At 39.0% G+C, this 12,969-nt stretch overlaps 1 protein-coding gene across 1 annotated transcript; it reads left to right on the top strand.

The window, feature by feature from the left end:
- The first annotated feature begins 723 nt into the window (after nucleotides 1-723).
- Nucleotides 724-9,649, top strand: gabrr3a (gamma-aminobutyric acid type A receptor subunit rho3a). Its single transcript, XM_039778524.1, has 9 exons — nucleotides 724-1,181; nucleotides 1,877-1,989; nucleotides 5,031-5,098; nucleotides 5,192-5,415; nucleotides 6,488-6,570; nucleotides 7,223-7,360; nucleotides 7,981-8,133; nucleotides 8,628-8,821; nucleotides 8,935-9,649. The coding sequence occupies exons 1-9, from the start codon at nucleotides 1,045-1,047 to the stop codon at nucleotides 9,235-9,237; spliced, it is 1,413 nt and encodes a 470-aa protein (XP_039634458.1). The 5' UTR covers nucleotides 724-1,044; the 3' UTR covers nucleotides 9,238-9,649.
- The last annotated feature ends 3,320 nt before the right edge of the window (nucleotides 9,650-12,969 follow it).

The following is a 12,969-nucleotide window of genomic DNA, read 5'->3' as shown; positions in this document are numbered from 1 at the left end:
GAAAGGACTTGAATCAACTGTATGATATTTTTTCAGTGTATATTTGTGATTGAACTGGATTGCATTATATTATTAAACATTGCTTTAGTTTTTCCATTTTTCCATAATGCAGGGGTCCTGTGGCCTTTAACAAGATTTAAATGCTGGATCACAAAGGAAGGTGCAGTTTTGTGAATATTGTCAAACATGACAAAACACAATACACAACCTTTAGTTGAAACCTTTCATGTCTAAGTTTATGATCTGACTCCATGTTGTGACTGACGTTGTTCTGCATGGGATCATAGTAGCAATTGTACTAACACTAACACCGACTTTATTCGTAATCCTTTTTTTCTAAAATTTAGATGAGGGGAAAAACAGTTCAGAGCCTCATTTTTGGAATCATATTCTCTGCCATGAATGATATCTGCTCATAAGTGCAACATTTGCAGATGTGGCTCAGACATATGCTTGCATCAGTCTCCTCTGGATGGGATCCGTCCTCCCACTACTATAGTGTGCAACTCGAGGGAAAATCCTGCAATGTACCACAGGCTTTTTATTTTTATCTGTTCAGAATGATGATGAAACTGCTGGTTGTATTATCCCTCTCCCCGCCCTCGGCTGCCTCCAGTTTGTAGGTTACTGAAAGATTTCACCAACCACACATAAGAAGATTAGAGAGGAATTAATGGTATTCCTTTGTCATTATAGGAATAAATTGATATTTGGTTTTAAATCAGAGGGTGGGGACAGTGGGGAGTCGGAGCAACATGTTCTGTCAAGAGACGTAAGCGGAGGGATGGCACAGTGGCAAGCAAACTCAACCAGGGGGATGCCTTTGCATTGGATATCTGACTGATGTTCACCATGTTAGAGAAGATGAAACAGCAGGATAATGCAGAAATAGCTGGGTGTGTATGTGGTGGGGCAGAATGAGTGCTGCTGGGACATGGACGTGCTAGTAGAGGACGGGGACAGCTGTGGCATTCCCTGGGCGAGACACTGACGCAGTGGGAGGAACGACTGGGTTCCTCTCATCTTTCAAGCTCCAGCTTAACCATGAGAGTGGCCCCCCTGGTCCTAAGACTGATGTGCTTGGCCTGGTTGTGGCCCATCAGCCACAACAGCAGCCACCTTCCAAACAAGAGGAGACACAAGGAGCAATACGGAGAGAACACCAAACAGAAGCATGGAGGGTAAGCCAGTGGGATATGTGTGTGACTCCTTGCTTTGTTGTGGAGCAGCTTCTGCCGTGAAAATGTACTTTGGCAACTTTATTTTGTGGCTTTATGGGAGGCTTCTCTGTATGCTTCTTTACAATCACAAATATGGTTAAGAATATGGACCTACGAATATGGAAAGGTAAGAGCAGGCGATATATCATGTGAGGTGTAAGTTGATCCGTGCATATTATTAGACTGACTTTCTCTTTTATTATAAAATGATATTTAGTCTTAGTCAACATATTGTTAAACATATCGCTTAGTAATTGTAAAATGAAAATGAGCAAAAATAATATCATTAAAGAGTAAATGTTTGGTTCACATGAATCTTGTCATGAGGAGTTCTATAGAAGACAGTGCAGACAGATTGGTCACTCAAAAAACATAAGCAATTCAGGTGCAAGGTCAAAGCATGAGAGAGACATAAGAGAGGCCCCACAATATGTCCGACCCAGTTACAATTGTGTTACATCAGTAAAGAACTTTCATTTTCTTTATACCAAGGCCTTTGGTTGCAATCAGAGTGCTTAAGTCCAATTAACTATCACTAACTCCCTTGACCAGATGTCAGTTCTGCTTCAAGTGTGTGTCTTGTGTTCGAAAGAGACAGATAGAGACAGAGAAAGAGTTTCTCCGTTAAGCTGTTAATTGTTCTCTTTGGTTCTCAGACGGGTGGATCTTAAGATGAAAAAGCTGGACAGCACCAAGTCTCTGCTAATTAAATCTGAGCAGCTGCTTCGGATTGAAGACCATGACTTTGCAATGCGGCCCGGCTTTGGAAGTAAGACACAAATCTAATCTATTCATCTATCTGTATACAGTAGAAATATTTAATTCCACTTCTTCTTCTTTCTTTTTATTTTATTTTGTCATTTTTAAAGGCTCTGTGCTTTCCTGGCAACTCAGCAGGGTTATTGTAGGTTACTGTGCTGTCTTTGGTATTACGTCTACCAAACAAAAACCTTTAGTGACCTAGATTGTCTGCCGTATGAGACAATGACTGCAGATAGTAGTACAGATAAAATAATCTGAACTGTGTACAGGTTCTGTGGGGGGAAGGAAAGCCTGATGTTAGAGGATATTAAAAAAAACTAGTGTAATGTTAATTTTAATTTCCATATCTGAGACTGTAGAATATGTACAGCAAATCTATATACTGCAAACTTTGTATTATTTCTGTGCCTCGAAGCTCAGCACTGGATTTTGTTTTAATGTTTTTGTTTTTGCTATTAATTTGAGTAAATGGTGTACCAGAATCATTCATAACAGAACAACTTAACATTCAAAAAATATATTCTGGTGCTTCAGACACTGCATTTTTCTTTTCCAATTTCACGTTGACTGACTCGAAGCCTTCTTTTCTCCAGTCAGAAAGGGATGCAAGTTCAGCAAATGGTTGAGTGGCTGTCTCAATCCTCAGTAAGGTTACACCATTCTTGAAAAGTAAATGCAGCAGATGCTCCAAATAACAGGCCTCTCTGAGTACAAACATCCAAGGAGTTGTGACTCTTACCTGTCATTTAGCATTTTAAGAGCAGTTGTACCATATAGCCAGTTGTTTTTTTAAAGCACAGCAAATATGCATTCCATACAAAAAACATTGTCCTGTGACCAGTTGACTATAACAGACCTCCTGTATGTATGTCACTGTGTCAACTCTTATGTCATCATGTTTTCTTTGCATGAGGTCTTACAAAATCATCAGTGTGGGTGGTTGGCTTGATTGCACTGTAAAACCCTTTATTTCCTGTGTACCAGTGTGCCTACAGTATGATTTTCTTTTTGCACATTTGAGATCCTCGCACTCTAGTTCTTCTCTATCACACTTTGGTTAAAGAAATGACAGTGTTAATGGAGGTGAAGAGTTCACCCCAGTAACAAACCTTTTGAAGACACTTAGTCAATGAGACTGATTCCTAAACTCAACCATTCAGCTGTTACTGAATCATGAATGTAATTCTAGCTCAGTCAAAAATAATGTGTTGGGATTTCTTCCCACTGCCTTGCTTCTTGTAGTCCTTCAGGTTTGCATTTACAGTCTTGTACCTTTGACCTTTCACTGCAGTCGCTCTTTGTTGGTATTAGAGAGTTTCATGCCTATCTAAATCATAACCTCAGTGACCTAACGTGGTAAAAAATAAAAATAACAGTCCTAACCCCCCCCCCCCACACACACACACACACATTTCACTTCTCTACTGTAATCGTAGATTGATGGTTCTGAGTGCTAACCCTCATTAGATAATGGCACAGAGAGAACAGGATGTTTACAGTAAACATCATATGTTTACAGTGTTCTGCTACTGAACTATGACATAAAGACCAGCTATACTCTACATAGGTAATTTTTTATATTTAGGTTTTATTCATTTGAACATATTAACTTTATACAAAAAACGGCCAACTACACCCCAATCATTCTTAGATATACACATGCATATATACATATATGCATACACATATTCAGTATATACATATAATACATACATACACACCCTGTCCACAAGTACCCTGCACCCTCTACAAGATGTTGCACCATTAATGTAAACATTTGCCATATTTGGCTAGTTTTGCTTGGGATGTTATTTACCATGGCGATCATATTTTCAAAGGCAGCACTCTCTGTCATGAGCTTAAGCCACTCTGTACACTCTAGCCTACGTGGGCTCTTCCAGTTGCGTATAAGCCTTGCCGCCACAATAAAACCTGTTACTGTCAGTCCAAACTCTGCTTTAGTGAGCAGAGTAAGTGGCGAGATGTGTCCCTCAACATAATTGTGAGGATTCTGTTAGAGGTTTTTCCAACACCACCTTCCAAAAAGAAAATCTACATAGGATATGTATGGCGTACAATATAGTGGAATTTGAAATAGCATTGTAACATTTCAGTTTCTTGACCAAATGTTTGGGGTTATCCAGCCAGACTGCTGCGCTGGCATATGTGCTTGGAGTCTAAGTTGAACCTGCGTGTTACGGTGTTTCAGTAATCAGGCCAACGCAGGCAGTATAGCAGTATCAAGCCTTGGTTTGTTTCCTGGCTCTGACCCCTTTTGACATTTTCTCTCAGTATTTGTGTGGCTCTACTCCAGGTCATGTGAACTAAAAGGCCCACTGACAGGATTGTTAGGGCCAGTGATTGTTTGTCTCAATGCATGCTGGGATATGCTTCAGACTCTGATTGAAATAGCAATTACAGAACATAATCTGATGAACAAATAAGTGTTTTGGTAATCTACGTAACGCAAGGGATATTTATATCCATGTAGGTTGTTTTAGTAAGCCAAAATCATGGAAAATAAATCTATATGTCTCATAAAGTGATGTTGCACATTTTTAAAGCAGAAGGATTAGTTATCTTTTACAAACATACCATTTTTGTAATTTTTCTGAAATAGTATTATAGTGCCCATCAAATATTATGATATATCTATAAACCCTTCAAGTATTTTGCAGCATCTTATTTATGCTTACATAAAGCAGACTTGTAGAGATGACGATGAGGGTAACTGCTTCACCCAAGGTGTTGTGTATGAACCATGTCATTTGTGTGTAACTGATGAAGTGATGTTGCAGCTTTATGTAATAAAAGATGATATGACCGCAAGTCTAAGCTGTGTAACGCTTAAGAACTAGCATGATGTCATCCCTTTCATCAACCTTTTGTCTCTGTAGTCTGTAAAATGTAGTTTATGTTGTATAGCTCAGCAGTGGGATTTACACATATATAATCTCTGGCAGATGTGCAGAAGACAGATGATTCACGGAGGATGTGATTCAACTGTTACTCAAAGCTGATCCATTACAACGTTTAACCTTTTTGCAGGTACAGCTATTCCTGTCGGCATCGATGTCCAGGTGGAGAGCATTGACAGCATATCTGAAGTGAACATGGTACGTGCCACTAGGGTTTCTGCAGTTTGTCTAACCAGTATACAATATATCTTATTCTCTATGCTGGGCTTGAGCACCAGTGTTTGTTTTCAGGACTTCACCATGACTTTGTACCTGAGGCATTACTGGCAGGACGATCGGCTGGCCTTCCCCTCCAGCAACAACAAGAGTCGTACCTTCGATGCACGTCTTGTGAAGAAGATTTGGGTTCCTGACGTGTTCTTTGTACACTCCAAGCGTTCTTTTATCCATGACACAACCATGGAGAACATCATGCTGAGGGTTTTCCCTGATGGCAATATCCTCTACAGTGTCAGGTAAAACAAAAACAGTTTCTCTTTACGTTTCTCATAAAGAGATTACCATCAAAGTAGGAATGATTAAAGCAAGACTAACTTTTGCTGAACAGCAACAGCGCCTACCATGGCCACAAATGGTAATTGCAGAATAATGGCACATGGAATTAGACTTTATTTCCCAAATGTTTAGTCAGTTGATTTAAAGACATAATTGTGTGTATCTGTGTCATGTTAAAATTTAGCATAACAGGGGAGGGAAATTAGAGAAGAGTAGTACATTCAACAAACTTTCTCAATTATGCAAGTTACACAGTTAAGCATGGCAGTGTGGCAGTAAGCGCACAAATCTACATATATATATATATATATATATATATATATATATATATATATATATATATATATATATATATATATATATATATATATATATATATATATATATACACACACACACACACACACACACACACACACACACACACACACACACACACACACACACACACACACACACACACACACGAACAATGGTTGAAGAACAGTTGCACTATACAGTTGCAATTGCATATGAATTCAACTGTATATTTGTGAAAGGTGAAGAGTGTGTCATTTCTCTTTCTAAAGGTTACATAGTCTCTCTTTAACTTCACCTGTGCATATAAATCTAAGTCCATGAATCATGATTTAAATATTACTAAACTATCAACCAAGATATAAAAACAATCCACTAGAATATTAATGTAAGGTTAAGTGAACAGTACCTGAAAGGAATATGAGACGCTTTCAGATCATCATATCCATTTCAGCCACAGATGTCAACAGTATGGCATAATCCCTAACAGTTTTCTGCGGCGACAGAGCCTGTCAGGCACAGACACAGTAGTCAATCAACAAATTCATGTCACTTCTACCATCAGTTCAGTAATGTTGCTTTATATCCATTTTGATGTCTTACTACTTGACTGAGATTTATGTAGCTATAAGCATCTCAAAATAAATATAAAATTAAATTTTCTATAAACACAGTAGCAGATGCTGAATTGCTTGATTTATGTGGGTGTTTCTTTAACTGTAAGCTGTGTTTTAGGATCACTGTGACTGCACTTTGCTCAATGGACTTCAGTAGTTTCCCTCTGGACACACAGAATTGCTCTCTGGAGCTAGAGAGCTGTGAGTATCAAACTTCAGTTGGGACATTTCTTTTTGCGAATGCCTGATAGGTTATCCAAAGCAGTTTTTCAGAGGATTTATGTTTAATTTGTTGCATTAAATTGGCACAAAAATTTTACCTAATGTGCTTGCTTGGCATGTTTTGCTGGAAAGCACACAACCTTAGATACACTGATTTATACTTTAAAGGCACTGGCTAGTGATACTGCTGAGTTCACTAAATTACATACAACAGTATGCTGCTGGTCAAAAACACTATTAAATATACTGATGTGGCAGAAACACAGTGTCCAGTGCATTATATACTTCATAAACACACAGTAATCATTGCCATCTTTTTGACTAAATAAATCATAATCCTCAATCTCCATTATACACTTGTGCTTTTCTGTCTGATTCTGGATTTAGGGATTCTGTTTTTCATTCTGATTACTTTCTATGTGGGAAATATTTTGTCTTTAGGCCTGCTTCTGTCTCTTTATCTCTTTCTCTATAATTACCAGACATAGATTTAAGCATGGATCCTGTTCTCAGAGTAAAGTCAGGAGTCCCATTTCTGTGTGCCCTCTCCTTTCCTCTGAGAAAAACATCCATGAGAGCCAACATGCAAAGGTGTCACAACCCCTCGCCCCCCTTCTCTTCTCTCTTAAAGATGCTTACAATGAGAACGACCTAATGCTCTACTGGAAGAACGGGAACGATTCATTAAGGACTGACGAGATCGTGCTCTCTCAGTTTTTTATTGAAGACTTCCAGCCTTCCTTTGGGCTTGCCTTCTACAGCAGTACTGGTATGTGAAGTTAGGGCTTTGAGGGCCCCTCTGAGTTGAACCCAGTTTGGAACCAATCAGAGAGCTCCTTATTTGAACTAAATACAGTGTATGCCACAACAATCTCTACTGTTTTTCTGAAAAGAGAACATTTTAGACGTTTACACCTACACATACAGTCTAATATTTTGTTCACCTTTACACCAACAGAAAATATGCTTACTTTCTTGTTGGCCTCCCATATCTCTTAATATGAAGCTACAGCCAGCAGCTAGTTAGCTTAGCTTAGCATAACGAGTGGTAGCAGGGGGAAACAGCTAAGCCCACTTTTTGAAACCATGCCTGCTTCTACTGTCACAGAAAGATAGAAATGGGGCCAGGGAGATTTTCAGTGTGAAATAATCTTGGGGACCTATCTGCTCTAAGATTGTTATATAACATCAGCTCTAGACAGAGCTGCCCCAGAAAATAATCACTTTATCATCTAAGTTCTAGGTTCTGCCTGTTGGTCTTGTGTTTTATTGCAACATTTGCAACCAGAGTGATTGTCTCGTTCTCTGCTGCCCCCTCCCTGTTATCATGCCCTGCTTCTCACAATGCCTGCCCCACCTCCACTTTCTGTCCATTTATTTCTGTTTTAGGTTCGTACAATCGTCTCTACATAAACTTCATTCTCAGGAGGCATATCTTCTTCTTCATGCTTCAGACGTACTTTCCCACCATGCTAATGGTGATGCTGTCCTGGGTGTCTTTCTGGATAGACAGGAGGGCCGTACCTGCCCGTGTCTCTCTGGGTACTGAGACCACGTGTCAATATTAACAATGTTGACATATTTATTCAGAAAATACTATGTAACTTGTATTTTTATCTAAAATCAGTACAAAAATATCACCACGCTTAGTTTTTTCTGTTTTATTTAATGGAATACTTCGACATTTTGGGAAATTAGCCTTTTTGCTTTTTTTTTATGGAGAGTTTAAAGAAAAGATTGATACTACTTGATACCACTTTCATTTTTTTTATCCCAAATATGAAGAAGCAGCCAGTAGCTATAGCTAATTTTAGCACAAAGGCTGAAAACAAGGGGGAAACACTTAGCCTTGCTCTGCCTACCAGCACCCCTGAAGCTCACTAATTAAATGTTCTATCTTATTTTTTTAATTGGTACAAAGGACAATTTTTACCCTGCAACTTGAGTATTTCATTATTCCTATTGCTTACTAATTGCTTATTTGTGAGGTAACATTTTTAATACTTGTGTGTTTTATTTGTGCTTTCTGTATCTAGGCATCACCACGGTTCTGACAATGTCCACTATCATCACTGGTGTCTCAGCCTCTATGCCACAGGTGTCTTACGTCAAAGCCGTGGATATCTACTTGTGGGCAAGCTTCCTGTTTGTCTTCCTGTCTGTCATCGAGTACGCTGCTGTCAACTATTTCACCACAGTGGAGGAGATGAAGAAGCTCAAGAGGGCAAAGGTCATTCCTATTATGTGGCCTAGAATATAGCATATTCTTAAATCATCATCTTAGTCTGGCAGAAAATAATTTCCTACCATCTGAACTCTCCTCTTTTTCCTATGTTGCTTCAGATCCCCAACTCCTATAACGCCACCCAGGCTATGGCGTTTGATGGCTGTTTCCATGACAATGACATCGACCTGACTTCTTTTCCAGAGGTCTCCAGCACCCCAAATACAGAGAGGAACACCCAGTCTCGAAACTCTACTGTCTCCGGACCCACAGAAGGCACCAGGCTACGCCGCAAATACCCTCTAAAGCTAAGCCTCAGCTTCATTATGAGCAACAGCTACATGATCGACTCCTACTCCAGAGTCATATTTCCCCTGGCTTACCTGCTGTTCAACATCATTTACTGGAGTATGTATGCATAGTACATAAACTATGCAGCAGAATAAACAGTATTCCTGACAATTTTCACCATTATACAGTGTAACACCAACAGGCTGCATTAAGATAATTAAAAAAAGAAAACTGTTCTGCTGTGGGATATGACCTCATGTTTGCACAGTGTCTGCTGATGGGCATACAGTAGATATCTTGCAAGATGTCTTCTACTCAAGGAGTGTTCAGTTGTCACTTGGAGAAAATCTGAGATCTGCTGTTGCACTGAATGGCTGTTACTTTTGCGGATGTTTACGATTGTTTTTGGCATGCCTGTTTTATAAGCGAAAAAGTTTTATTCAAACAGATAGGCCTATATATAGTATATTTCTTAATTAGACACAAAACATCAAATTGTATAACTGTACATTGTCTTGAAAAATAAATGGATGGTCTTAAAGATGTGTGTGGAGCTAAACATTTTCTGACAAATATTGACTTTACTTCACTTTATTTTGCTTTTTGTTCATCTGAGTCAGCACACAACATCAATGTTATGTACATGTGTCAGATTTAGCTACAAGGCTAATTTTTATCTATGGTCCACTGCTGCGGCCGAGACTGAGAAGCTTAAATGAGCGACTCCTTTCACATACGAGTGGTCATGTGATTCACTAAGGACTTGTTGACGTTGGCTTAAAAGCTGAGGATTTAAAGTTCATTATTGACCTTGGAAACAGCAGTTGAGAAAAGATTTAATACCTAAAGCATCAAAGCCATACCTCCATCTGCTAATGATAAGCATGCAATTAATGATCAAAAGCTCTAGAACAGCTACTGAATGGACCTTGAGGTAAGATTGTTTTCTCAACAAGGCAACAATATTAGACATATACAGTTTATGCATGTGAATCAGGATGCAAGCTTTCATTTGCCTTTGCTGGAGGCTTTTAACCCTACATTTGTGATGCCGTAACATTTAGATTAATTGATGTTTGACATTGCTTATTCTATAAATATCATAGTGACATTCAGTGTAATATTTTAATATCCCTAACAGTGCACACTGTATTGTGGTTTTGCTATACTGTGTACAATGCAAAAAATACCACATTTTATGCTAATATATGTAAAATAGAAATCAGTAGATCAGGTGTTACGTAGGGGGTTTGTATTATGTATATCATATGCATATTGTATATATCACACCCGTACAATTATGGTAAGTTAAAACATTAACAAGCAGACACAAGTAATAGCTCTAATACAGTGTCACACACACAAACTTCCTCAGACCCTACTGAATTCACTTGTATATCTTCTGAGGCGTGCCAGGCTCGGGAGATTCACTCCCCTTCCCAGGATTACCTCGAAAACAAGAAAGGTAAAGTAATAAAAGGTGTGTTCGAAGGAATGGTGGCTGCCAGCCCAGCTCATCACTTGCCCCAACTCTTCTGAGGAAGCAGTTTCTCTAATTGGCAATTAAAACCAGACAATTGACACCCACCAATTCTCACCACTGCAGCCATAGGAAATGCTTAAACACGTGCCCAGTTAAACAAAAACAAAACAACAAAAATTTCCTCACCTCCCTCAGATCCCAGACGAGCCCCCAAATATGTTCTGTCCCAAATTTTAATTAGGGATTAACATTTGATGTTAAGTGGGCTGAGGAAGGATGAGAGACGCTTGTTGAAAAGTTATCTACACAGCTTATCAAAAATAAGAAAAGAAAATATGCAACAGGAATCACAAAAACACATGGGGAGAAGGACAGTCGTGGGGTCTCCTCCCTCCTTTATTCAGGGAGCTGAGTGAATGCAGGTGTGCTCACTCAGCAATCACCAGCCAACCTGGAGAAAAGATGGAGAGAAGGGATTACATGCCATTAAGTCAGTTAACTCTGCTTGCGTAACATATGCTATGTTACATGAAGCCAGCAGAATGTCAGATTAATCAAAGGTAATTGATGGATAATGTGATGAAATGTGACCAGAGCCGTAGTGTGTGTGTGTGTGTGTGTGTGTGTGTGTGTGTGTGTGTGTGCGCGCGTGCGTGCGTGTACGTGTGCGTGTGTGTGAGGAGGGGAGGTGTCATCATAAATTAAAAAAATATGGCTAAAAGTGACCATTAGGTATTAAAGGACCAGTGTGTAGGATTTAGTGGCATCTAGCAGACAGGTTGCAAATTGCATGAATACTCCTACAGTTACGCATCCCCTTCCAAGCGTGTAGAGAATCTACAGTGGCCTTCAGGTAACATAAAAAAGTGAAATGCCCTCTCTAGAGCCAGTGTTTTGCTTGTCCGTTCTGGGCTACTGTAGACACATGGCGGTGCAACAGGGCGGACTCAGTGGAAGAGGACCCGCTGCCTAGATATGAAGGGCTCATTCTAAGTTGATGAAAACACAATGAATCTTAGTTTTAGGTGATTATACACTAATGAAAACATTTATGAATACTGTATTCCATTTCTGCCAATAGATCTGCCCCCCAGTTTAGGAACAATCAGAGAGCTCCTTATTTGAACTAAATACAGTGTATGCCACAACAACCTCTACTGTTTTTCTGAAAAAAGAACATTTTAGGCATTTACACCTACAAATACAATATATTTTGTTCACCTTTACACCTACAGAAAACAGTAAGAAAAGTGTGATGATGACTAGTTTATGGTAGCATCAGATTCATGTGTGCAAAAATAACTAAATAAAACTGGACCCCTCTTTTCAGAGCTCTTTCACCTCAATCTATTCTATAAGTATTAAGTAACACTGTAGGTCTAAAACATCCTGAACTGTCCCTTTAAAGGAATAGTTTCACATTTGGGGAACTATGCTTACTTTCTTGTTGGCCTACCATATCTCTTAATATGAAGCTACAGCCAGCAGCTAGTTAGCTTAGCTTAGCAGGGGGAAACCGCTAAGCCCACTTTTAGATCTTCCTAAATCCTACACACTGCTCCTTTTACAAGTTCAACATTCAGGCTTGAACTTTGCTCTGTTCCAGGCCCAACTGCCATGTGTGTTTTATGCACCAATTGGTGGTTTTTGTTACAGGTGCTTTCTAGTTCTAGATCTAGTTTGTTGTTTCTCTTTAGAGAAAAGCACTCAACCATTCACAATTTCTTTTAATGTTAAACATTTTAAAGGAAAAGTTAAATATTTTAGGAAAAATAAACTTATTCACTCCCTTGCCAAGAATTAGACCATAAGATTAATACCACTCATATCTAAACGCTTATATCTGGCAGAAAATTACCCACTGGAGAACTGTTAGAAGTTACAAACAACATCCACTGTGTGGTGCTTCAGTAATATGAATATCGTCTCACCCCTTTTGTACTGTATTTAGCCTCCTGACTCCCCCTGGTGTACATATAGAGAACTACAGCTTCTTCTTTTTCCATCTTTATCTCATTTATAGCAAACTCAAGCTGGTACAGCATCAAATCTGTTTGGTACCACTATACAAAAGGGTGCTACTCACAAGGGTTGTTACTAATTACGGTTTTCAAATCATTAATGGTTTGCAGATCAATAGTTATCATTTATAATCCATAATTAACAAATCTCTGGGTTACCAGGACATGAAGGATCAAATTCAGGTTCCCTTTGTTTACTTCCTCTGCCAGCATCGTTTGTCATTTTATCCTTATTTATAACTTCATTTAGTTAATGAACCCTCCCACTGACAGTTTGGCCTCCTTCTTGTGTTTTTAATTTATGATATAGGCCTATATTTATCTCAGGTGAGTGTGTGTGCACTCTTCAGGGTGTAACT

The sequence above is a fragment of the Perca fluviatilis genome, chromosome 16 (assembly GCF_010015445.1).
Source record: "Perca fluviatilis chromosome 16, GENO_Pfluv_1.0, whole genome shotgun sequence".
Classification (NCBI taxonomy): Eukaryota; Metazoa; Chordata; class Actinopteri; order Perciformes; family Percidae; genus Perca; species Perca fluviatilis.
This window is presented reverse-complemented; position numbering and strand designations above follow the sequence as displayed.

What these genes read in the sequence shown, in the direction of transcription:
- gabrr3a (XM_039778524.1), top strand. Translation starts at nt 1,045, where the DNA reads ATGAGAGTGGCCCCCCTGGTCCTAAGACTGATGTGCTTGGCCTGGTTG. An exon ending in TGCCTTCTACAGCAGTACTG is followed by an intron (nt 7,361 to 7,980) that starts GTATGTGAAGTT and finishes TTTCTGTTTTAG; the next exon opens with GTTCGTACAATCGTCTCTAC. An exon ending in AGAAGCTCAAGAGGGCAAAG is followed by an intron (nt 8,822 to 8,934) that starts GTCATTCCTATT and finishes ATGTTGCTTCAG; the next exon opens with ATCCCCAACTCCTATAACGC.